The sequence below is a fragment of the Watersipora subatra genome, chromosome 5 (genome assembly GCF_963576615.1).
Source record: "Watersipora subatra chromosome 5, tzWatSuba1.1, whole genome shotgun sequence".
In the NCBI taxonomy this organism is placed as follows: domain Eukaryota; kingdom Metazoa; phylum Bryozoa; class Gymnolaemata; order Cheilostomatida; family Watersiporidae; genus Watersipora; species Watersipora subatra.
In genome coordinates, this window is record NC_088712.1 from 38,444,972 (window position 1) to 38,469,937 (window position 24,966).

The 24,966-nt window shown below is 37.6% G+C and overlaps 1 protein-coding gene across 1 annotated transcript; it reads right to left on the reverse strand.

Annotated features, from left to right (window-relative positions):
• Positions 1-553: 553 nt before the first annotated feature.
• On the reverse strand, positions 554-6,433 carry LOC137397343 (uncharacterized). Its single transcript, XM_068083634.1, has one exon. The coding sequence runs from the start codon at positions 6,431-6,433 to the stop codon at positions 554-556; it is 5,880 nt and encodes a 1,959-aa protein (XP_067939735.1).
• Between the last annotated feature and the right edge of the window lie 18,533 nt (positions 6,434-24,966).

Genomic DNA, 24,966 nt, shown 5'->3' on the forward strand with positions numbered 1-24,966 from the left:
AACCTTAGTTTAATAAAATTGTTCTGAAGTAAACACTGTTTCCAGTACTAAAGCTTCCAATTAACTGTCTCTGAAATCGGCTGACTTATTTGAATTTGAAGAAATATAAACTAAAGCACCAAAAGGGGTCCTCGGATTGGTCAATCTCTCTGCGAGTGCACCTGACAGTCCGATCAACGTCAGGACAGGCAGCAGGCCAACGGTAAAAACGTGGAATTCACCATCGACGCACTCAGTGACACGACGCACTCATTGACACGAAGACAGCAGGTCACATTGGGCCACCTTATTTAGTGCTTGTAGCTGTTAGATAATTAAGAGGCAGGATGTCTTCCTGTAAAATGTTTGTTATTGGTTTCATTATTATAAGTCTCACGCTCATTAAAAAGGTCTTTAGTCTCAGTCTTTAAAAGGTTTCTACACTCCCACTTAAATTTGCAAAAATTTACAACCAGTAAATAATAGTAATTAAAATATCAGGATGAATCAAGGCTATTGTATTATATAATGTAACACACGTAATGCAATATGTAAGCATGAAATATTCTAATTTTTACTCAGCACTCATAATTCTGATTAATTTTTGAACGGGCCTGTCTAAGGTAACTCTGGGGTGCCTAGGCTTGCCAGAGGTATCAAGGTCAGTTGTACCAGTCATGATTGAGGTCTTCCTTACCAAGCCGTCGGATCCTTGATGGACGGCCACTACTACTCCAGTTTTCCAGGAGTTCCGGGGTTCGTTATTGTCAACTATGACAACCAAGTCTCCCACTTTGATATTTTGCCGGGGTGCCTCCCACTTTGGCCGGTTTTCAATCTTTGGGAGATATTGCGCCTTCCAGGTTGTCCAAAATTCTTCCGCCATCTGCTGGGTCTTCCGGTACATGGATCTTCCATAGATCTCAGTCCCGTCAAATTGTCCAGGAGGAGGTGGTAGGTGCTGCGACTTCATAGTCAGAAGGTGATTAGCAGTGATAATTGCTTCTGTGTCACTTAGACTAGCTGTTGAGAGAGGTATGCTGTTAACAGTGGCCATAATCTCGTATAGGGCTGTTCTAAGACCTTCAGTAGTCATTCGACGGTCATACTTAGTTGTCATTCCATTGAGAATTGATCTGATAATGCGGATCTGCCGCTCCCAAATTCCGCCTTGATGGCTGGCTGTTGGGGTGTTTATTTGAAACTGTATTTTATTTGCTAGCAGATATATCTTTATTTTACTGTCTTGCATAGAGAGTAGATCTTTTTCTAACTGATTGCGCGCACCAGTGAAATTGGTACCGCCATCACTGAAAATAGTGGTGATTGGTCCCCTGACTGCTTGGATTCTCCTAAGAGCTTGTAGAAAACTGTCTGTTGACAGGTCGTCGACTACTTCGATGTGCAAAGCACGACTGTAGAGACAGGTGAAGAGTACGCCATATCTCTTCAGTTCGGTCCTTCTTTCTTTGACCAAAAAATGGCCAAAGGTGTCAATGCCTACATGAGTGAATGGTGGGCTGAGGTTGGTTCTTTCTTTTGGTAAAAGACCCATCTGCTGTTCTTCCGGTTTGGCACGATTTCTTCTGCATCGTATGCAATGGTGCACAATATTCTTGGCGAGAGTTGAGACGCCGGTCACCCAAAAACCTGCTTGACGCAGTGCTGCTATTGTAGGGTTGTGGCCCTGATGATGAGTAATCTGGTGGTAGTGAGTAACTAAGAGCTTGGCTAGTGAAGATTTGGTCAGTATGACAGGATTTATCTCTTTGTAGCTCAAGGGCGATGTGACTCTGCCTCTCATTCGCATTGTCCCTTTCTCATCAAGATATGGTGTGAATTTGAGAAGTTTGCTGTTCTTGGCAAGTTTTTCTTGTCCTTTTAGACGTTTAATGTCTTCAGGGAATAAGCGTTCCTGCTCTGCTTTGACTATACAGTCTTCTGCTTCCTGCCAGTCCCTCGCGATAAGTGTGGGTTTTTTGAAACTTTTACTCTTTAGCATGGCTTTGACAAGGGCAAGGGCTCTGACCAGTCTTTTCCATGAGCTGAACTTCTTTATTGTTTCATCCATGTTAGCTTTCACGGTGGCAACTGTGGACAGCGTTTGCTTCACTTTTTTGACCTCTACGCTATCTTGTGTGTACTTGCGGTGGTCAACGTCATCGGAAATATGCTCACTAATATCTAGCTGGCGTAAAAAGGCTGGTCCAGACCACCAGTTTGATTTATTGAGCAATGTAAGGTTGCACCCTCGTGAAGCTAGATCTGCAGGATTGAGAGATCCTGGAATGTGATGCCACTGAGCTACGTCCGTAGAACGCCGAATTTCAGCCACTCTGTTAGCGACAAACATATGATACTGTGCTTCAGTGTTGCTAATAAATCCTAGGGCAACAGTTGAGTCACTCCAGAAGTGCTCTGCGTCGACTGTCAGGTCAAGCTCAACTTGAAGCTGATTCTTCAGTCTTGTCGCTTCAACCGCCGCTTGGAGTTCCAGTCTTGGTATAGTCATAGGTTTGAGCGGAGCTACTCTTGACTTTGCCATGACTAGTGCAACATGCACTTTGTCGTGTTTGTTAATCATCCGTAGATATGCACAGGCTCCGTACCCGTCTAAGGAGGCATCACAGAAGTAATGCAATTGAGTGTTTTTAACCTCTCCGAAATCCTGTGGTTTTAAGCACCTTGGGATACTGACATCTTGCAGATTTGACAGCTGTTCTTTCCAGAGAGTCCAATCTTTTGCAAGATCTTCAGACACCGCCTCATCCCAATTTTGAACTTTCTTGCAGGCACGTTGCATCAAAACCTTTCCTTTCAAAAGGAAAGGAGCAAGTAAGCCGAGAGGATCGTACACCTGTGAAACTATGGACAAGATACCCCTTTTAGTGTTTGGTTTCTCGAGCAGATTGCTGCTAAAGGTGAAGCAGTCGTCATCTGTGCGCCATTCCATTCCCAAGGTTCTCTCTGCGGGTAATTTGTCTTTGCACAAGTCCAATCCTTGAACTCCCTTAGCTATCTCTGTGGTGGGAATTGACTGCAAAAGCTCTCTACTATTACTTACAAACTTGTGTAAACGCAAGTTGGCACTTCCGCATATCTTTGTTGCATCACGGGCCAGTTGAATAGCTTCGGGAACACTAGCAACACTAGTTATTCCGTCATCAACATAAAAGTTTCTTGTTATAAACTTGCTGGCTTCAGGAAGATCGTTGGTGGCTTGCGCGGCTATTTTACGCAGCGCAAAGGTTGCAACACCTGGCGATGAAGTTGCACCAAATAGGTGCACTGTCATTCTGTACTCTGTTACTGTTGTTAAGTTGGGGTCAACCCACAGGAACCTAAGATAATCTCTGTGTTCTGGAAGAACTTTGAAGTTGTGAAACATTTTTTCAATGTCACACGACAAGGCTACATGTTTAGTTCTGAATCTTAGAAGAATTCCGAGTAAGCTGTTTATATGATCTGGTCCGGCCAGAAGTTCGTCATTTAGACATCTGTTTAGAAACTTCACGCTTGCATCAAATACTACGCGTAGCTTCTGTTTCTTTGGATGGTATACGCCAAAATGTGGAAGATACCACGCCTTTCCTTGTGGTGTGCAGTGATCGGGAACTTTCTCAGCATGTCCGCTTTTAATCACCTCCTCCATGAACTGAAAGTAATCTTTTTTCAGATTCGGGTCTTTTTTGAGTCTATGGATTAATTGTTCCAGTCTCTTTTTAGCTTGAGCCTTATTGTTGGGCATAGTTGGTTGATCTTTAAAGGGAAGTGGAAGAGTGATCGACCCATCTTCGGATCGCTCCATTCCATTTTCTAGTGTTTTGGTGAACTTTATGTCATTTTGGGACATCTTTCTTCGGTCATCAATGTCATCAAACTCTGACGCCTGCGCAAGAAGTGTAGTGTGTAGTGACCTCTGGTGTTCATTATTGCCACCGCACAAGGTCCATCCCAGAACAGTTTTGAGCGCAAAGGGTTCGTTCTCTTTTCCAATTATCGTCTCATGTGGTGCTAGTAAGTGTGCGAAATCTCTGCCTATTAGGAGACCTATTGGTGCATCCAATTTGGGAGGGAAGAGTTGAGAAATTTCTTTGAAGAGAGGTATTGAGCTGGCAATTTTCGAGGTAGGAATTTGCATCCGGTTGCAGGGTATCACATCCTGTTCGTATGCTTCTATTCTGTGGTCTTGGCCATCTGGTGCTCCTTCAAAGCAATCCACCACGATCTTGTACTTGCTCAAGTGGCTAGTCTTCTTTCCATTTAGCGTTGTTACGGTAATCTGCTCCGATACACTTGGTGGCTTCAACCTCTTGGCTATGTCTTTAGCTATGTAGGTACTGTCAGAGCCGTTATCCAGTACCGCATAGGCAAGAATTTTATCTGAAGCGTTTGCAGCCGAAATATACACAGGCACAACCATGTTGAGTAGCTCTGTTGTGCCGCTACTGTCGGCAGCATTTGAGATTTTTTCTTTAGTATCAGATGGTGGCTTTTGTTCACCAACTGTCTTGGGTTCTTGCTTACCTTTGTTGACTTTTGTTTCCTCCCAGTCTTGAGCCGATTTATGGAGGCACTGTAGGTGATCTCCTTTACATTTCCTGCACTTGGCTTTGTCCTTGCACTGGGAAGTCATGTGATGTGGCTGTGCACAGCTAAAACAAAGTCTCTTCTTTTTGAAGACTTCAATTGTGTCACGATGTGACATGGCTATTAGCTTGAAACAAGAGGCTGTGTCGTGGTTGTCTTTCTCACAGTACGCGCAGTGTTTCACACTTTTGTCGGTTGTTGCTGTGGTTAGAGTAGTGTGCTGTATTGCTTTGCCTCGTCTTTTGTTGTCATCTCTAGTCTTCTCTGGGGCTCGATCATTTGCCATCAGGGGGGTGTTCTGGATCTCAGCCTGTTCATTTATTAAAGAGTGATAATCATGGAAATCAGCTTCCCTATCCTCATTCCTCTCTAACTGTCTGCTAAGATTCACCCATTTGGTTTTCATCCATCGCGGAAGTACTTTGGCTATTTTTTCTATCTCATCACTGTCGTTGAGGGCCTTCAGTTTTGGCACTGAAATCATGGCACCTTTGATCTGTGACAGGAAGTCTGCATACTTGCGTAACTGTTTGCCATCTGTCGCACCAATGTTTGGCCAATTTTCTAACTTTGTTCGCATAGCACGAGCTATACTGCTATCCTTACCATACCTTCTTCTCAGTTGCTTGCGGGCATCCTTATATGCAGCTTCTGAGTTGAGTGTAAAGTAGCCTGATATGCAGTCTTTAGCTTCTCCACTCACGTATTTTTTCAAATACCTAAGTGGCTCTTTGCCTACAAGGCCTTCAGCTTCTATATAACCTTCAAAATCAATCTCCCAGTCATTAAACTCTAGTGGGTTCCCGGTGAAAATGCTGGGTTCCAGAGCTGTGCGTTTAGTGCTTTTCATCGTTGTGACAAGGCATTGTGCAAGCTGGTGAATGGGTTCAAGGTCATTATGTGTTTTTGACTTGACATCTACATTGCCAGGGTTAGGTTCCCTCGGTTGTGGTAGGTCGACTGGACTATGCGACCTGAGCTCATCTGATTGCAACTGTTGAAGTGTGAGATCATGGATCTGCACTGCAGGCCTGCTAGAAGTGATTCGTGTGGAAGGCGGAGGTTGTGGTGAACGTGCATTGCCAGGCTCTATTCTTTTTCTTGTAGTGTCTTCTGTTATACTCGTTGTAAGGCGATTCTCAGGTTTTGTTGGTGTACTGGTAGCTGAACTGTGTGAAGATTGTAATGAAAGAACTGAAATTGGTGCTAATCTCTGCCTGCTTTGCTTTCTCTCTTTGTACAGCCTCATTTTTTCCTCCAGCTGTTTCCTCATCTCTTGCATTGCTGCTTCTTCATCTTGCAGCTCTTTCTCTTCATCTTGTTGAACTTCCAATTGCTTTATTCTTTGCTGTAAGTGCTGCTCCACTGTTTTAAGCTCACTGATATGCTCAGTGTACATACTTGTAACAGTTGTATCAACTTTATTATCAGAAATAACTTGCAATTCCTCATACATAGAATCAAATTGATTACGAAACTCATTTAGCTCTGTCACATCATTTCGTAACGTTTCAATGCTAACATCAACACCATCAATGTTTTTCCTAACCATATCAATAACATTCTGGTGATCTAAGACTGTTGTGCCGATAATGTTCATTAGCTGCATAGCGTCATTGGACTTCTTTAATGCAGCCAATCTTGAAGAGCGTCTAACAGTGTTTTCACTAATTATAACGACATCTACATTATTGTCAGCATTAATTGCCTGCTGATGACTACTAGCACTATCCGAACTGCTCAGTTTTTTAGTTTCAACTCGATTTTGCAAACATGTACCTTCGCTGTCAGTGTCTGAGGCGTCAGTGTCTGAGGCGTCAGTGCGCGACTCCACCGTTTCCCCGCCCAGCTCCGCATCGGCCATCCCGGCGCAGCGCCAAACACACAAGCAGCACCAGAAAACAAGTTAAGCCAATACCGGTTAATTTTTAGCGCAGGGAATAATTTTTAGATTTTGCGTAACAATTCAAAGTGTCAGCCGCTTTCAGATACTGTCAACTTTACAATAATTGAAAAAACAGATTCAAATGATGCACATTTACATAGAATAAGATCCTAGTAAAATTAAAACGGTTTGAAGCAAAAACAACGTGAACCCAACTAGTCTATCAAGTGTAATTGCCCTACGAATGAATCGTGAGAGTGTTCATAAGGTATCATCAAGGTTAACAAACAAGTTGTATGATTGCACTAATACAATCTGATAGGTTGGTGATCTGTTACTATTGATCAAGTAAAAAATGCTATATATTAGCAGGCAAGAGTGTTATTGCATATAGATATGCAATCTGTTTTGGCAAATGGCCACTGAAAATTGCAAACGGCTACTTAGCTGTTGTGCTATTAACTCAGGCTTGCGGGTGTTGCAGCAGATTGGGTCCTTGTTGATCCAAGTTCTCTGCAGCCGTGCCTTTGTTTCTTGTGCTCAGGGTTGCGGTCATACAGCAATCGTCTTCTCTTGAGATAATTCTGTAGCCGTGCCTTCGCTTGCTATTCTTTACCTTCTTTTAGGAAAGACTTCACTGTGGAGACTTTTACGTCCCGCTTATAATTACTTGGGGTTGCTTGAAGAAGGAATAAGTTTCACTGCTAGTCTTTGTTTTATTTAGACTACCGTGAAGTCTGTAAAACATAACTTCACATAAACTAGGCGAAAATGTTACATAATACTAACTAAGTAATAAAACATAAACTGGACAACCCAATAGCGTAAAATAACACACAGTATACAATATAGAAGTCATGGAACTAATGCTGGTGGTTGCCTAACCTTTCCATTAAAGGTCTTCCAAATGCCAAAATTAACTTTGTTGAAACATGTATCTTTACAGCAAATAAAATGTATTACATCAAAAATACATAAATTAAATTCACTGACCTTTGTCTCCTTTTAACAACCTTAGTTTAATAAAATTGTTCTGAAGTAAACACTGTTTCCAGTACTAAAGCTTCCAATTAACTGTCTCTGAAATCGGCTGACTTATTTGAATTTGAAGAAATATAAACTAAAGCACCAAAAGGGGTCCTCGGATTGGTCAATCTCTCTGCGAGTGCACCTGACAGTCCGATCAACGTCAGGACAGGCAGCAGGCCAACGGTAAAAACGTGGAATTCACCATCGACGCACTCAGTGACACGACGCACTCATTGACACGAAGACAGCAGGTCACATTGGGCCACCTTATTTAGTGCTTGTAGCTGTTAGATAATTAAGAGGCAGGATGTCTTCCTGTAAAATGTTTGTTATTGGTTTCATTATTATAAGTCTCACGCTCATTAAAAAGGTCTTTAGTCTCAGTCTTTAAAAGGTTTCTACAATAGTTCTCAGTCACTGGGCATGTCTGCAGTCACTGAGTTTTCCATGCCGCTGGACTTAGCTTTGAGTGATTGCTCGCATACAATACAACACTGCAGTCAAGCTTATATAGATATATACGGTGAGCGCTTGAGCGCGCCTCTCACTGAGTTTGCTCAAGCCATTAAATATGTCAAAGGGTTGTCAAAGCAAGATATTTGATATATAAAAGTCAACAGCGTTCACGAACACAGTGAACTAGATGTTACCTGAATAGATCTTGTTGGAAACTTTCAGATTCTCCATGCCTTATAATCAAAGAAATCTTATGCTCAGGGTATGTGGTAATATGATTGCATCATGTATTTGTAAGCGTTATTCAAACACTCATTGTAAAGCTGTGATTAGAGGTAGTAGATGTTTTATGGCATTGACAAAGTTAGCAGCTAACAGCAATAATAATAAATACTCATTAATCAGATCATAAAGAGGTGGGTACTTATAGAGGTGGGTGCTTATAGAGGTGGGTACTTATCTATGAGCTGCACTCCTTTCTAAGCACAACATCGTCAACATATGTCAACAACAAGGTAACTGATAAGTATTATTAGTAATGATTCATAACATAAGGAGTTAATTGATCTCTTCATGAGTCTAAGTGCCTGTAACTATAGAGCTCATTGACGTCTTCTTGATCTTCATCCTTTGATATTTACAGAATTACTCGATACACAAAAGCATATGCAAATAAACTGTAAATGTGTACAATTAAATTTACCATATAAACACCTAACCTACTCAATAGGGCAGAATTCCATAGATGACATTTCATTCATGTAGCAGAGAGCAAAACATAAATACTAGTAGCTATGACAGTAATAATTAAATTTCCTGTCAGCTTATATCACTCAAACAAAGACTAACCATGATGTAACAATTGGTTTCATATCTCTTTCTGAGGAAAGCAAAATATTTGTAACTATATTTGTCTATTTACAGATTTGTCTCCAGCCTTTGTTTTTAGTCTTTTACGGTTGCTAGCAGGACTCTACCGGGTCTACCACCCGCGCATCTGCAGCTGGTAGAGCTGGTTTAGTCGCCAACAACCTGAGCAAACTTGGCACAGGAGCAATTGTGGTTTGGAACCCTCCCTAACACACTATTGGTCCTTACCTGGTCACCACCATTGTTGCTTTTGATAGAACAAACATATTCTTTTGACTGTCTAATACCTTATACAATATCTGCTGACCTCAACTCTTCGTCTGCACTGCTGAACTGTTGATATTAACATCCAAACAATTTTTTAATAGAGGATAACTTTTATGCGCTGCTTTCCATACAAATGCAACGAGTGACAGTGACGCGAACCACCGACCTATTTGTTGCTGAAAGAGGTTTTGCAATGTAAGTCTGAACAGCACCCTTCTTTCAAAATAACTGGAACATCAATCTATTTGCTAGCCAATCCTTGGTGAGTAAGTTAATAATACGACACGCCTTGTTTGTCATGTTTGAAGTTACGATAAGGAATGTAATGTAATTTAACACTATGTCAGAAATCAATAGCATCTGACCAGCTTGATTCGATGAATAAATCGAATTCCTAGCATGCTGTATGATTATAATGATTGCAGAACTGTGCACCAATGTGTTGCAAGCCTTGCGGGAATCCCACAATGCAACACCAAAACTTCTTAGGTAAGATGAAATGATTATTTTGATCGCAGAACTGCTCACCCATGTGCAACAAGCCTTGCGAATCCACAATGCAAAAAAATACTATATATAAACCGTTGTAATTTTCAGAACAACAAAGCTAACATATTTTGCACCAAACTCATGTTTGTAGTATTCTAGAAAAGAACAACGCCAAGACTATGAACTATTAGAAAGTATTTTTATAAATAACAATTGGTAAGGTCTCTTTAGTTTATTAGGCTGCGTTTTAATAACTTATGAGTTATAGTAAAACCTTTGGTACACAATGATAGAACTACGTGAGCATCATATAAAGCGCAAAGAACAATTTAATAAAATGATTATTAAAATATCATGATAACTTTATGCTTATAACAGTTAAAAAAAGAATTTTGCTATTTAGTTGTCACAAGTAAAAACTAAGTTTTTACTAAGTTATTTAGTAAAAACAAGCTTTCTGACTAAATATTCACCAAAATAAAATTAGGTAACCGTTTACCAAATAGTGTTGCTATAGCAACCAAGTAACCATAAAGGCCAAGATTAATGCTGATTATCTGTAGTATTTTTCTAAAAGTTTATCACATTGATGGCCATCAACAATCTATCCATTAATAAAACCTTTTTTGGTGTTCCATTTTAAAAGATATTTGCCTATAGTGAAAATTTACTGCTTTAGTTCTGCTAAAATTCACCACAACACATCTACCATTACATGAAAATTTTCGAACAATTAATTAAAAACTGTCGTTGGCAAGTAATTTTTTCACTGAAAAAGCATATGCAACTGACCTTGACAAAAATCTAAAAATAGTTTAGTTATTTGCTTATCTTATTCATGACTAATTAATTATTTAATACTAATGCAACGTATATATACATTTGTCTTAATACCCGCGAATGGCACGATTAAACTAACACCTGCTTTTCAAACAACAAGAATAAGTCCATAATTAATGACGCTAAACTTTATTGAAATTTTAAGCAACTCTGTAACTTGTTTGTTACATGCAATGTCAAAATATGGGAAACCTGATTTATCAATGTCTCATTACCCTCATCATGTTAAACTTGACTAATTATGAGCCATTGGGCTAATAACTCCAAAACGTGTGTCTTGCTGTTATGTATAGTCGCTTATGACACAATGTCCACGGATTATTCAATAGCATGCATTTGTTTCCTTAATGCAACTCCTTGAGCAGCAGATGATGTTGTGCTATCTGCCTCAGTGTGATGGCTAATTTATCACAAACCCGCACACTGCAGTCAAGCTTATATATATATACGGTGAGCGCTTGAGCGCGCCTCTCACTGAGTTTGCTCAAGCCATTAAATATGTCAAAGGGTTGTCAAAGCAAGATATTTGATATATGAAAGTCAACAGTGTTCACAAATGCAGGGAACTAGATGTTACCAGTATACATCTTGTTGTTTTCATGGGTACTTTGTATTCCATATGCATACACTGGAGAAGAAAGGGTACTTTCAGATTCTTGATGCCTTGTAATCAGTGGAATAGTATGCGTAAGAAACATAGTATTACTATTGCATCATGTATTTGTAGGTGCTATTTAAACACTCATTGTAAAGCTGTGATTAGAGGTAGTACATGTAGATGTTTTATGTGTTGACAAAGTTAGCAGGTAACAATAATAATTATAAATACTCATTAACCGGAGCATATAAAGGTGGGTACTTATCGTATGAGCTGCACTTTTTTGTAAGTACAATATATCATCGTCACACTATTTTAAATAATTTTTTGATATGCGGTAAAATATGCAGCTAAACTGTAACTGTGTACAATTAAGTACAAGTACACCATAAAAACACCTACCTGACTCAAAAGGTGAGAATCCCATACATGACATTTCATTCATGTAGCCGCGAGCAAAACTGAAATGCTAGTAGCTATGACAGCAGTAATTAAACTTTCTGTCAGCTGATATCACTCTAGTGATTCACCATGATGTGACAATTGGTTTCATATATTTTTCTGAGGACAGAAAAACATTTGTAACTAGATTTGTCTATTTACAGATTTGTGTCCACCCTTTGTCCTTTGTTTTTAGTCTTGCACGGTTGCTAGCAGGACTCCAACGGGTCCACTCTTAGTGTATCTACGCTGAAGCACAGATGGTGACGCTGGTTTAGTCGCCGACAACCTGACCAGGTTTAGCGCAGGAGCAATAGTGGTTGAGAGCCCTTCTTTCAATATCTGCTGACCTCAACTCTTCGTCTGCACTGCTGAACTAGTTGATATTAACGTCTAAACCATTTTTTAATAGAGCACAACTTTTATGCGTTGCTTTCCATACAAATGCAAAGAGGGTGACTCAAACTACCGACCCATTTGTTGCTGTCATATAAGTTTAAGAAGCGAAACGTGGTGTGATGAAGTCGTCATTGTAGAGCCACCTGAAAGGGCAGACTGACAAACCCTCTATTTTTATGGATCCTACAAATAAATTTAATTTTAAGATCTATTTTTAAGAAACATCATGACGGTGAGACAATGCCTAATATGTGGGACCTTTTTTTCGTGTTTAAACTGTAGCCTTTGTATGAGATACTAAACTCTTGTATATAAAACTACGTATTGAATGCCCTTTACATTACCATTACCTTACATGACCATTGACATTACATTTCCTACAACATTACCTTTACATTACCTTTACACTACATTACCTTTACAATACATTACCTTTACAATACATTACCTTTACATTACATTACCTTTACAATACATTACCTTTACATTACATTACCTTTACAATACATTACCTTTACACTACATTACCTTTACACTACATTACCTTCCCACTACATTACCTTTACACTACATTACCTTTATACTACATTACCTTTACACTACAATACCTTTTCATTACATTACCTTTACAATACATTACCTTTACACTACCTTACCTATACACTACATTACCTTCACACTACATTCCCTTTACAACACATTACCTGCAACTGTTTGTGAACTGATTTTATTACTCCTGCCATGCTGTGCATTCATCTGGTGAGGTTGAGAGCCTAGGGGCGTGATGTAATGAATATCTCCCCTATTATTTATACAACATAAGAAAGCCACATAAGAAAACAAAAGAAAGCCATGCAATCATAAAGCACTCGAGTAAAAAACTTGCATAACCAGTTAGCTAATCAGTTCACGGTGGAGAGGTTTGAACGTATGGTCTGTGATATCACAACACTAATATGTTTACATTTGGGCACACGCATGTTTGTAGCCAATCTTATCCAGAGGTTACTAGTTGATTACATAATCCTTTACAACAGCCGCTGTATATTGGATTCTAATATGTTAAGTTTTAGAATCGACTTCTATTTCTACCCGCTGCCACCTTTTAAAAGTTGCAGACAATTGGAAGAGGCCTTTTTTCTTACCACTGCTTTTCATAATGCATGTAGTACCAGTGGTTAGAGCATATATATCAGGCACTGCTTACTATGTATATAAGATGTGTAGTATGCATTTTAGCAGCCCATCACACAATGGGCAGACTAAAAATACAAACCCATGAATTGTTTACAAGCACGCAACAGTTTTTACAGTACAAGCCTGTACAGCGTATTACCTTTAATATGAATGGCACATCAATCCATTTGCTAACCAATCCTTAGTGAGTAAGTTAATAATACGACACGACACGCCTTGTTTGTGATGTTTGAAGTTACGATAAGGAATGTAATGTTATTTAACACTATGTCAGAAATCAATAGCATCTGATCAGCTTGATTCAATGAATCTATTGAATTGCCAGCTAAGCTGATGTGATTATATTGATTGCAGAAAAGCGTACCCATGCCTTACGAATCCCACAATGCTTCACAAAAACTTCCTCTCAGTCTGAAATGATTATACCAATTGCAGAACTGCACGGCTATGCATTGCAGGTTTCGGGATTCCCACAATGAATACGGGGAAATTCTCAGCTAAGCTGAAATGATGATATTGATTGCATAACTGCGCACCACTGCGCATGTATTATATATAAATATACACCTACAAATACATGATGCAATCGTAATACCACGTGTCATGCGCATACTATTCCTTCGATTATAAGGCCTGGAGAATCTGAAAGTGCCCTTTCTTCTCAAGTTTTTGCATATGGATTACACAGTACCCTTATTTTTCTAGCGCTTGCATTTGGAATACAAAGTTTGTTTGTTTGCTTTATTTCATCATTAATATATGAATATATGCAAAAGAAATGAAAACTAGACAGCAAGAATTCTGAGAAGGTGATGATGAGGCCACGTGTGCGATAACAAAAGCTAATATTTAGCGCGAACCTAGGTGGCAGATTACAGGCAACCATTTATTAAACATTATAGTTAAAAAAGTTATCTCAACAGCCATGCCCTCAAGCTCCTCTTAAAACCTAACGCGTTTTGTATACTGCGAATAGAAATAACTTGACTAATAAGTACTTATACTTCTCTAGTGTATACATATAGAATAAAAAGTACCCATACTTCTCTAGTGTACGCATATGGAATACAAAGTACCCTTACTTCTCTAGTCTATGCATATGGAATACAAAGTACCCTTACTTCTATAGTCTATGCATATGGAATACAAAGTACCCTTACTTCTCTAGTCTATGCATATGGAATACAAAGTACCCATACTTCTCTAGTCTATGCATATGGAATACAAAGTGCTCTTATGTTCTTACAAAAGAAGTAAGCAAGTATTCAGGAAAATCAATACGAATGAAAACAACAAGATCTATTACAGGTAACACCTAGTTCACTGTGTTTGTGAACGCTGTTGACTTTCATATATCATAATAAATGTCATTCATATATATTTTTTTCTAACGCATATCTACTGAAAGCTTTCAATTCAAGAATTAGATAGATTTCGAGTGTAATTTTCAAAATGAATAAATGTTTAACAAAAGCATAAATACGCAAAACCAACAATTCGAAGCTTTGTTTCTGAGAGTTAAAGAAGAGCATTGATCAATCGATTTTCTTCACTTTTTACAAGTAAGAAATGAACATAAATTCTAATCAAAAATCTAATTTACCAGCTAAAACTGCCAAAAACAATTTTAAGCAAATGTTATAGCTAGGTGAAACAATTAAAAGTTGTGAAACGATTAAAAAGTTATGAAACGATGATTCGTGATAGCAAAAAGTTATAATTTCACTTATTAGTAGATGTATTCATAAGTACTAACATTATTACCATTAGTTTAAAATATATATAAAGGATACTCAAAGTTAAAGATAAATTTACCTCCATTATCCTATTTTTTCATAACGCCGTTGACGCCTGTCAGCTCTAACCATAACCGGTCTGTCCCAATCTTTAATCACCTGACGCTCAGAAAACTTTGAGTCACCTTCGCATTGTTACATATCTGCTGTTCCGTCAATAAAAACGTGTCTGTGCAGTAATTCAGTAAATTAACGTTGTCAATTAATTCAGTAAATTAAATATCAATGTCGATGCACGTAGCTACTAGAATCTACTACTAGTCGATGCACGTAACTAACTAGTAATAGAGTAAAATTCCTAACAATGAGAGTCTTCGAAATCACAGACAAACCGTTTTACAAGCGATAACATTTAATATGACCTATATAAAAATTTTGTGGTGATGATTGGCTAATGAAGAGATCTTATATTTATCACTCATGGACTCTTTTCACATGTATCACTCGTTACGTCACGAGTGAAGCACCCGTTCGAATCTGAGCATTTTAAAAGATGGTCTCATTCAAACACTTGTATCTCTGGACAGGGTTAGTCTACAAAGCCAAAAATGAAATCAAATTGAAGCTGATGTTTTAGCCTTTTATTGGTCTTAATTTCATTTGATCGACTTTTTTAACGCATTCGCATCTTTAATGAGATATTGGTAAATCAGGTTTCCCATACTTTGACATTGTTGCCTTTATGTGTTAACAAAGACAACAGCTAACAATAACAACTATAAATACTTATTAACCAGAGCATATAGCGGTGGGTACTTATAGAGGTAGGTACTTATAGAGGTAGGTAGGCCTACTTATAGAGGGGGGTACTTATAGAGGTGGGTACTTATAGAGGTAGGTAGACCTACTTATAGAGGTGGGTACTTATAGAGGTGGGTACTTATAGAGGTAGGCCTACTTATAGAGGTGGGTACTTATAGAGGTAGGTACTTATAGAGGTAGGTAGGCCTACTTATTATTAATATTGGGGGGTACTTATAGAGGTGGGTACTTATAGAGGTAGGTAGGCCTACTTATAGAGGTGGGTACTTATAGAGGTGGGTACTTATAGAGGTAGGTAGGCCTACTTATAGAGGTGGGTACTTATAGAGGTAGGTAGGCCTACTTATAGAGGTGGGTACTTATAGAGGTAGGTACTTATAGAGGTAGGTAAGCCTACTTATAGAGGTGGGTACTAATAGAGGTGGGTACTTATAGAGGTAGGCCTACTTATAGAGGTGGGTACTTATAGAGGTAGGTACTTATAGAGGTAGGTAGGCCTACTTATAGAGGGGGGTACTTATAGAGGTGGGTACTTATAGAGGTAGGTAGGCCTACTTATAGAGGTGGGTACTTATAGAGGTAGGTAGGCCTACTTATAGAGGTAGGTAGGCCTACTTGTAGAGGTGGGTACTTATAGAAGTGGGTACTTATAGAAGTGAGTATTTATCGTATGAGCTGCACTCCTTTTTAAGCATGATATTGTAAAGGATCTGACTCTGGTAGCTGAGTCAGCTTTACTTCCTAACAAGGGAGTCGCAACCTGGGCTACTGGCCGGCCTTGTCCGAGGCCTGATTGACCTGCCCGTGGCAGTCAAGTCAGTCCAAGACAAGAACCTAGTAGTCAGGCCTGCTCCGAAACCAAACCCCCGGCCTGCCTCTGGATCTCTATCTCAGGCTAGTCTGGATCCACTAATGGCTGGTCTTAAGACTGGATCTCTTGTGCCATGGCACACCCGATCGAGTCTAGACAAAGCCGTGGATCGCCTCCTAGCCTTCTTAGAGTCACCCTGGCAGTTCCGTCTGATGGTTGCACTGAGCCTGCTTGTACAATCTGTGAGCCAACCAGGCAGGCGTCAATAGAATCAGTTCGTATGAGTATATAGCAGTTTATTATCGATATCTTCAATACAAGTATGCACAAGTATGAGTGGAATCAAGCACACCTTGCCTATCTACCGCGCTGGCTTATATAGCCAGCGCCTATAGTTTAGCTCCGCCTACCGATCTATTTATATCGCAAAGGATATGCAAGATATAACAGGATTAGTATGGTTATGTAACAAAAAGGCAGTTCAGTAATATAGTTATATAATAACAAAAAGGCAGTTCAGTAATATAGTTATATAATAATAAAAAGGCAGTTCAAGTATGCGTTAAAGGAAGTTCGAGAGGTTCGGGTAATTGCTAGTGCGGATATATATATATAAGTGCAGTAAATAATATACATGTATGTCCCGGTCCTCCACAATATATCATTATAATGTCAACAACAAGGTAACTGGTAAGTATTACTTGTAATGGTTAATAACATAAAGAGTTAATTGATCTTTTCATGAATCTGAGTGACGGTAACTATAGAGCTCATTGACTTCTTGATCTTCATCCTTTGATATTTACAGAATTATTCAGTACTCTGAACTTGGTAGAATTTCTCTTCTATATTGCAATTGAAACTTTTACTATTTTATAGAGATTTTTTGACGTGCAATAAAATATGCACGGTAAACTGTAACTGTCTACAATTACGTTTACCGTACAAACACCTACCTGACTCAAAAGGTGAGAATTCCGTAGATGGCATTTTATTCATGTAGCCTAAAGCAAAACTGAAATGCTTGTAACTATGACAGGAGTAATAAAACTTCCTGTCAGCTGATATCACTCAAGCAATGACTCACCATGATGTGACAATTGGTTTCATACCCTTTTCTGAGGACAGCAAAATACAGTGAAACTCGAATAACTCAAACTTCAAGGGACCGAGCAAAAGTGTTCGAGTTATCAGAGCGTTCAAGTTATCAGGACAGTCATGAGTACACGTATTTATCAGTAGATACATGTACATATACAAATTATATATAAATCAAAAGCATAGATTGCTTGTTGCAAGTTAAAGGGTCTCTGGTGTGAAGTTTTAAATATTTTTAACCAGAAAGTATAGATATTTTTCTATCACTTGAGATTTGTTTGTTGTTTTAGGTGATGTGACTGCAAGGACGTTCTCAGATTAAAATTGGCAAAACTTGATCGCGGTTAAAACGCTCAGAAAAAATACATACTTATTTTTCTACCGAGCGTTTTAATCAAGATCAATTTTGCAGTAAGTCAGTTATTACAAAACTGCTTTACTATTAAAAACCCATTATCAATTTTGCCGATTTTACTTTAAATTTATCCGAATTTCACCTCGCTTTTCTTGCTTTCGGAAGGTTATCGCTAAGCGGATGTTTGGTAAAATTTGATTATTGCAAACCTTTAGAAAATTCGTTAATGAAAATATTTTGCCGATGTTGGTAATAACGAGGCCTAAGAACTACTGAAAGTCGATGTTTATCTCTATGGCTTGGAATAAAAGGATATTCTAAAGCGATAGTAACAACCGTCTCGGTAGCCGTTTGGCAAAAAACTGTTCGAGTTAACAGAGTTTCGGTCGAGTTATCTAAAGCCATTTATCATTGCGTGGGAACAGACCAAACAAATACATTGAGTTAGCCGTGTTTTCGAGTTATCCGAGGGTGAGTTATCCGGTTTCACTGTATTTGTAATTAGATAAACGATTTTTGTTTGTGTCAATGACGCGTAATCTGATCGGCGCCCTTGACCATTTTTAGTGATTGTCTATGAATACGCATGAGGAATTCAACAGTTCCCCTAATCAACGGCATAAATCTTTTTGAAAAGCTCTGTCTATGCCTATCGTTTATTTGCACATGCCAACTGTTTGTTTTGGGTGCTCGAGCCAGCCCAATGCAGTCAAGATTAGATATGAGGTGTCCGCTTAAGCCGCCTCTCAATGAATTTGCGCAAATAATTAATATGTCAACAGGTTGTCAAAGCAAGGTATTTAATATATGGGTGCTTGAGCCAGTACTTGCCAAGCTGTTATTTTAACTAGCACTCATGAACTTGCTTCATAATGTGTGGTAGACGATTAATTGGGAATTCTAAAGGAATAACTGATGTATTTACAAACCTATCACCTAGCTAGGCTGATACAGCTGCAGGCGGTGATAATAGGGGTTGTGAATTTTTAATAATAACATCAGCCTTGCAATGAAACACTTCCTGTAAGCATACATAGAAAATAACTAAAAAGTTGGACTGTTTACATGTTTTTGGAGCAACTAAAATTTTGGTAATTTTGCATGAGCCAGTTTTTTAATATGAACAAGCTAAATAAAACGTGAAAAAGAATACAAGCAATGTTAATCTTTCTAGCTTTTGAGTAAGAGTGGTAGTAGTATAATATTGCTGATGGGCAGAGACACGCAATAAACCTAAATTACTTTGCAATACGTTGGAGAAAACTTCAGTTAAGATAGCAGTGCTCCCATAACTATTCTGTTGTAAGATTCGTTTTGAGACATTAAGCTGTCTTCAAGTTGGATGAAATCTTGAAACCTTAAACACATTTGTAAACATTTGCCCTGAGAGTAATAGAAATCAATTCATAACATACTACTTGTAATAATGCACTGCTATTCACAAAATTCACATCATCTCATTTCTCTTGCAAATGCCCTCAACAGAATATAGACCTCTAAACTAACCTATTCCAATGGTATACAACTTTTGAAATGGATTAACAGACCAAAATGGAATACCTTCTCTCTCCTTTTCTCTTTCTCTCTCTCCTTCCCTCTCGGTCTTGCTCTTCCTCTCTCTCCCCTCCCTCTCCCTCGTTTGTGATGCTGAAAGTTACGATACCGGAATGTAATGTAATTTAACACTACACTATGTCAGAAATCAATAGCAGCTGATCAGCTTGATTCGATGAATTTATTGAAATCCTAGCTAAGCTGATGTGATTATATTGATAGTTGATCTGTGCACTCATGTATTGCATGCCTTGAGAATCCCACAATGCAACTTCAAAAATTCCTAGCGAAGCTGACATGATTATATTGATTGCTGAACGGCGCCCTCATGTGTTGCATGCCTTGAGAATCCCACAATGCAACTTCAAAAATTCCTAGCTAAGCTGATGTGATTATATTGATAGTTGATCTGTGCACTCATGTGTCGCATGCCTTGCGAATCCCACAATGCAACTCCAAAAATTCCTAGCTAAGCTGATGTGATTATATTGATAGTTGATCTGTGCACTCATGTGTCGCATGCCTTGCGAATCCCACAATGCAACTCCAAAAATTCCCAGCTAAGCTGAAATGATTATATTGATTGCTGAACGGCGCCCTCATGTGTTGCAAGCCTTGAGAATCCCACAATGCAACTTCAAAAATTCCTAGCGAAGCTGACATGATTATATTGATTGCTGAACGGCGCCCTCATGTGTTGCAAGCCTTGAGAATCCCACAATGCAACTTCCAAAATTCCCAGCGAAGCTGACATGATTATATTGATTGCTGAACGGCGCCCTCATGTGTTGCATGCCTTGCGAATCCCACAATGCAACTTCAAAAATTCCTAGCGAAGCTGACATGATTATATTGATTGCTGAACGGCGCCCTCATGTGTTGCATGCCTTGAGAATCCCACAATGCAACTTCAAAAATTCCTAGCGAAGCTGACATGATTATATTGATTGCTTAACTGTGCACTCGTGTGTTGCAAGCCTTGAGAATCCCCGCAATGCAAAAAATTTATTGCCAATAAACAGCTGCAATTTTCATATTCAGAAAGCTAAAATATCTTGCACCAAACTCATTTTTATACTATCATAAAAAAGAACAACGCTGAACCTATGAACTATTAGAAAGTATTTTTATAAATAACAAATGGTAAAGTCTCTTTAATTTATCAGGTCATGTTTTAATAACTTGTTCGCTATAGTAAAACCTCGGGTATACTCTAGTAGAACTAATCAAACATAATATAAAATTCAAAAAACAATTTAATATAATGATTATTAAAATATCATGATAATTTTATGCTTATAGCAGTTAAATCAAGAGAATTTTGGTACTTAGTTGTCAAAAACCAGGTTTTTGACAAAATAATCACCAAAATAAAATTAGGTAGCCATTTACCAAACAGTGTTGCCATAGCAACTGTCTAACCATAGAGGCCATGATTAGCGCTGATTATTTTTAGTATTTTTTTTAAAGTCTACCACAATGATGGCCATCAACAATTAATCTGTTGATAAAACCATTTTAGTGTCCCATTTTAAAAGAAAGTGGTGATGTGCTAAAGATGTGTAAAGATATTTGCTTATAGTGATGATTTACTGTTTTAATTTTGCTAAAACTCACCACAACACATCTACCTTTACATGCAAAAATTTCGAACAGTTAATTTAAAAAGAGTTTCCAAAAACACCAAATTCCAATTAATTTTTTTCATGAAAAAGCATATGTAACTGACCTTGACAAAACCAAAAGATAGCCTAGTTATTTGCTTATCTTGGTCTCAATTAATTAATTTTATAATACTAATGCAACATACATGTACATTTGCTTTAGTACCCTTGAATGGCACAAATAAACTAAAACCTACTTTTCCAACAACAAGAACAAATTCATAATTAATGATGCTAAACTTTATTGAAATTTTAAGCAACTCTGTAACTTGTTTGTTACACGCAATGTCAAAATATGGGAAACCTGATTTATCAATATCTCATTAGCCTCATCATGTTAAACTTGACTAATCATGTGCCATTGAGCTAATAACTCCAAAAACGTGTGTCTTGCTGTTATGTATAGTCGCTTATGACACAATGTCCACGGATTATTCAATAGCATGCATTTGTTTCCTGGATGCAGCTCCTTGAGCAGCGGATGATGTTGTGCTATCTGCCTCAGTCTGACGGCTGTTTATCACAAACCCGCACACTGCAATCAAGCTTATATATATACGGTGTGCGCTTGAGCGCGCCTCTCACTGAGTTTGCTCAAGCCATTAAATAGGTCAAAGGGTTGTCAAAGCAAGATATTTGATATATGAAAGTCACCAGCATTCACAAACATAGTGAGCTAGATGTAACCTGAATAGATCTTGTTGTTTTCATGCGTGTTGATTTTCCTGAATACATTTCTTTTGTAAAAAGTGAGAGAACTTTGTATTCCATATGCATACACGGAGAAAAAAAGGCACCTTCAGATTTTCCAGGCATTATAATCAAAAGAATAGTATGCGCATGACACATGGTAATACGATTGCACGTAATAATAATACGATTGCACTGTAATAATAGGACACGTGATATTACCACATATTTGTAGGTGCTATTCAGACACTCATTGTAAAGCTGTGATTAGAGGAAGTAGATGTTTTACTTATCGTATGAGCTGCACTTCTTTCTAAGCACAATAAGAAGTTTGTTAGGGAGTTAACCCCTCCAGTCGAGTTACCTTAAAATGTTTTGGAGGATGAGTTTCCTTTAAAGATGTAAAGTAAACAGACCATTGCTGTTTATATTTTCTTTTTCTTACGATGTAACTATCTGTTGCATATTTTTTAGTATTGCATTTTAACCTTTAATGCTTTGGATGTTTCATAAGCCAAACGTACGAAATGTTTACTTTTGCTTTCTTTTTCCATCATCTTAAATATAAAACATTTTATTAAAATTAAACATGATCTATATATACCCGTTTCTATTTATAGCATGCAGTATACAGTACATCTTATGGTGTGAAATGTCGAAAAAAATTGTTTCGGATCTCAAAAAACTCGGTTAGCAACGCTAGAAATGTTCCGCTAGAATAAGTTGAACTGTACGTTATTAAAAGCTATACGTCGCTAAAAGTTATGAACTTTTAAATTTACAGTGGTTTGAAAACCTTTTTCTCATAATATGAAGTTTGAAAGTTACAGTTGTTTGAAAAATTTTGAAAACTTTTACAGTTGTTTTTATTTTATTAAATGTTAATTATTTTGTTAATTAGCGTTTATTTTAATAGCGATATAGTATTTTAACAAGCGCTATTTCCTTTCCTCAACAGCCAAATGATTCGTGTTTCAAAAACTTTTTTATCAGTGCTTACTTTGTGTATTAGCTTACACATCTTTCCTTCTAAACCTAACCAATTAGTAATTCGTAATTATTTTTTCATTTTACAACAATCATTTGTAAGGTTAATGTAAGATTATCTGTAAGATTTATCGTTAGTATCAGTTATTCCTCACTCTGTTATATTTACATACATTTACATACTTTGAGAAATATATATATAGGTAGATTTACATTCTCTTATTACATTTATAAACTTTGTATAACTTTTGAAGTTTATAATATAAGTTTTTACAGTTTGTTGCGTTATCGTTTTTATTGCAACTTGCATTTTTTAAACATAATTTGAGTTTAATATCTGTTTGAAGTTTAACCATTATTTATTGTCCTATCACTGTTACCTATTATTACTTAGTTAGTTTCCAACCTTTATTATTATTATTAATTTTTCATTAAACCATTTTTGGCAGACATTGTTCTAATAAAATTTCAACCACAAAATACTACCATATTCTGTCATATATTTTTATTAATCTGTTAAATACATGTATTCTCAGAAGTTACACATAGTCTAATACATCCAAAGAAAAGAACCTGTTCTGTACAAAATTATTCCCTCATGATATAAAGTTTGAAAGTTACAGTTTGACAAAGTTTGAAACCCTTTACAGTTGTTTTTATTTTCTCTTCTAATTTATTTCAACTACAGAAAACACTTATTTCATGATTCACAGTTTGAGAGCTAGAATGGCAAATGTTGTTATACGTTAAACACAAATCAATTTTCTGTCCAAAGACTTTTTTATTACCCGGGCAACGCTGGTTAGCACAGCTAGTATAACATAAAGTATCAAGTTGGGCAAGTGCTCAAGTTCGATTTAAATTGTATGCTGAGTTGATATAATTCTAAGGATGCTAACAAATAACATGCTAATAATTCACAAATTTCTAAATTATAGAATAATAATAATTTATAAAATGTTACAATTATATATTCAAGAACAAGTGGCATGACCGAGCCATACTTATAATGCATACACAAACTAAAATTAACATCTTCGAAACAAAAATATTTGCATCGTTTGCTTGGCTAGTTATAATCTTATTGTTGCTTCCGATGAAGCGAACATCTTTGTTTGGCTGTCCAATGCCTTCCATAATATCTGCTGACCTCAACTCTTCTTAACAAATGCAGTCTATATATAATCACATACTTTACTTGCCACTTCGTCGCATCATGCAATCAATAAGCAAACTAATCAATGATTAATAAGCCCATATTTGGTCTTTTAAAAACTGCTGCGCTTTGAATCGATTTCATTGTTCATTGCTGGAAAGACCTATATATATTCATTCTTTAATTCATATACACATATTCGTATATATGTGTGTATATGAATTAAAGACAACATGCTATAGTTTCTACTTAAGCTGTGCTAAGCTAAAACTGCGTAATCCGACATACAAAGATTGCATTTCAAATAGCATCCATGCCTATTAATTATTATGCCAACGTTGATACTCATATCTTGCCAGTTTGTTATCAGTACTGCATTTAACAGTACAGACTTTGGAGATGGTCGGATTGATGCAAGGCAACAAAGGTGTTATGCGAAAATTATTTTTCTAAAGTGCGCAATCGAGTATGCTGGCATTTAGCTAGCCTTTATGGAGGCACGCTACAAATAAGATGCTTGAAGTGAAAAAAAGTTGCGAACCCCATTTGTGGTTGATGAGACAGTTTGGGCAATGACTGCCCGCTATTGTCATTCCGAATCAAAGTTGGCAGCCCAAATCGTCCATAGCATGAAGGTTTATTCTTGTCAATTTTAGTGGACTTCACCAGGACAAAACATTACTCTTTGTGTTTGACACCTACAGTGTGCTGCTTAATGCAGTTGTTGCTAGGCTGGTGCTTGTACTAGCGTTTTTTTAATGCGTGTTATTGCGCCTTCAACGTGTTATTGCGCCTTCAACGCACTTCAGTTATGAGATTTTCGTGATTGGTTGCCTGTTTGCATTGAATAAAGCAACGTCGATACTAGCTGCGAGCTAGTATCAGCGTTGACTAGATGTGTGCTGATCCTAGCAACAAGCTAGATATGATGTAATAATGTAGAACAAGCTATTCATAACCCTACGCACAATAATTTATGAGGGCTGTTATTATATGCGCTAGACTCTGCTCTGCCTTGACAGACAAAAGTAGGCTGTCTGTATATGTGGCTCA

Bases quoted from the DNA above. Each gene is read 5' to 3' on its own strand.
- LOC137397343 (XM_068083634.1), bottom strand. From the start codon at position 6,433: ATGGCCGATGCGGAGCTGGGCGGGGAAACGGTGGAGTCGCGCACTGAC.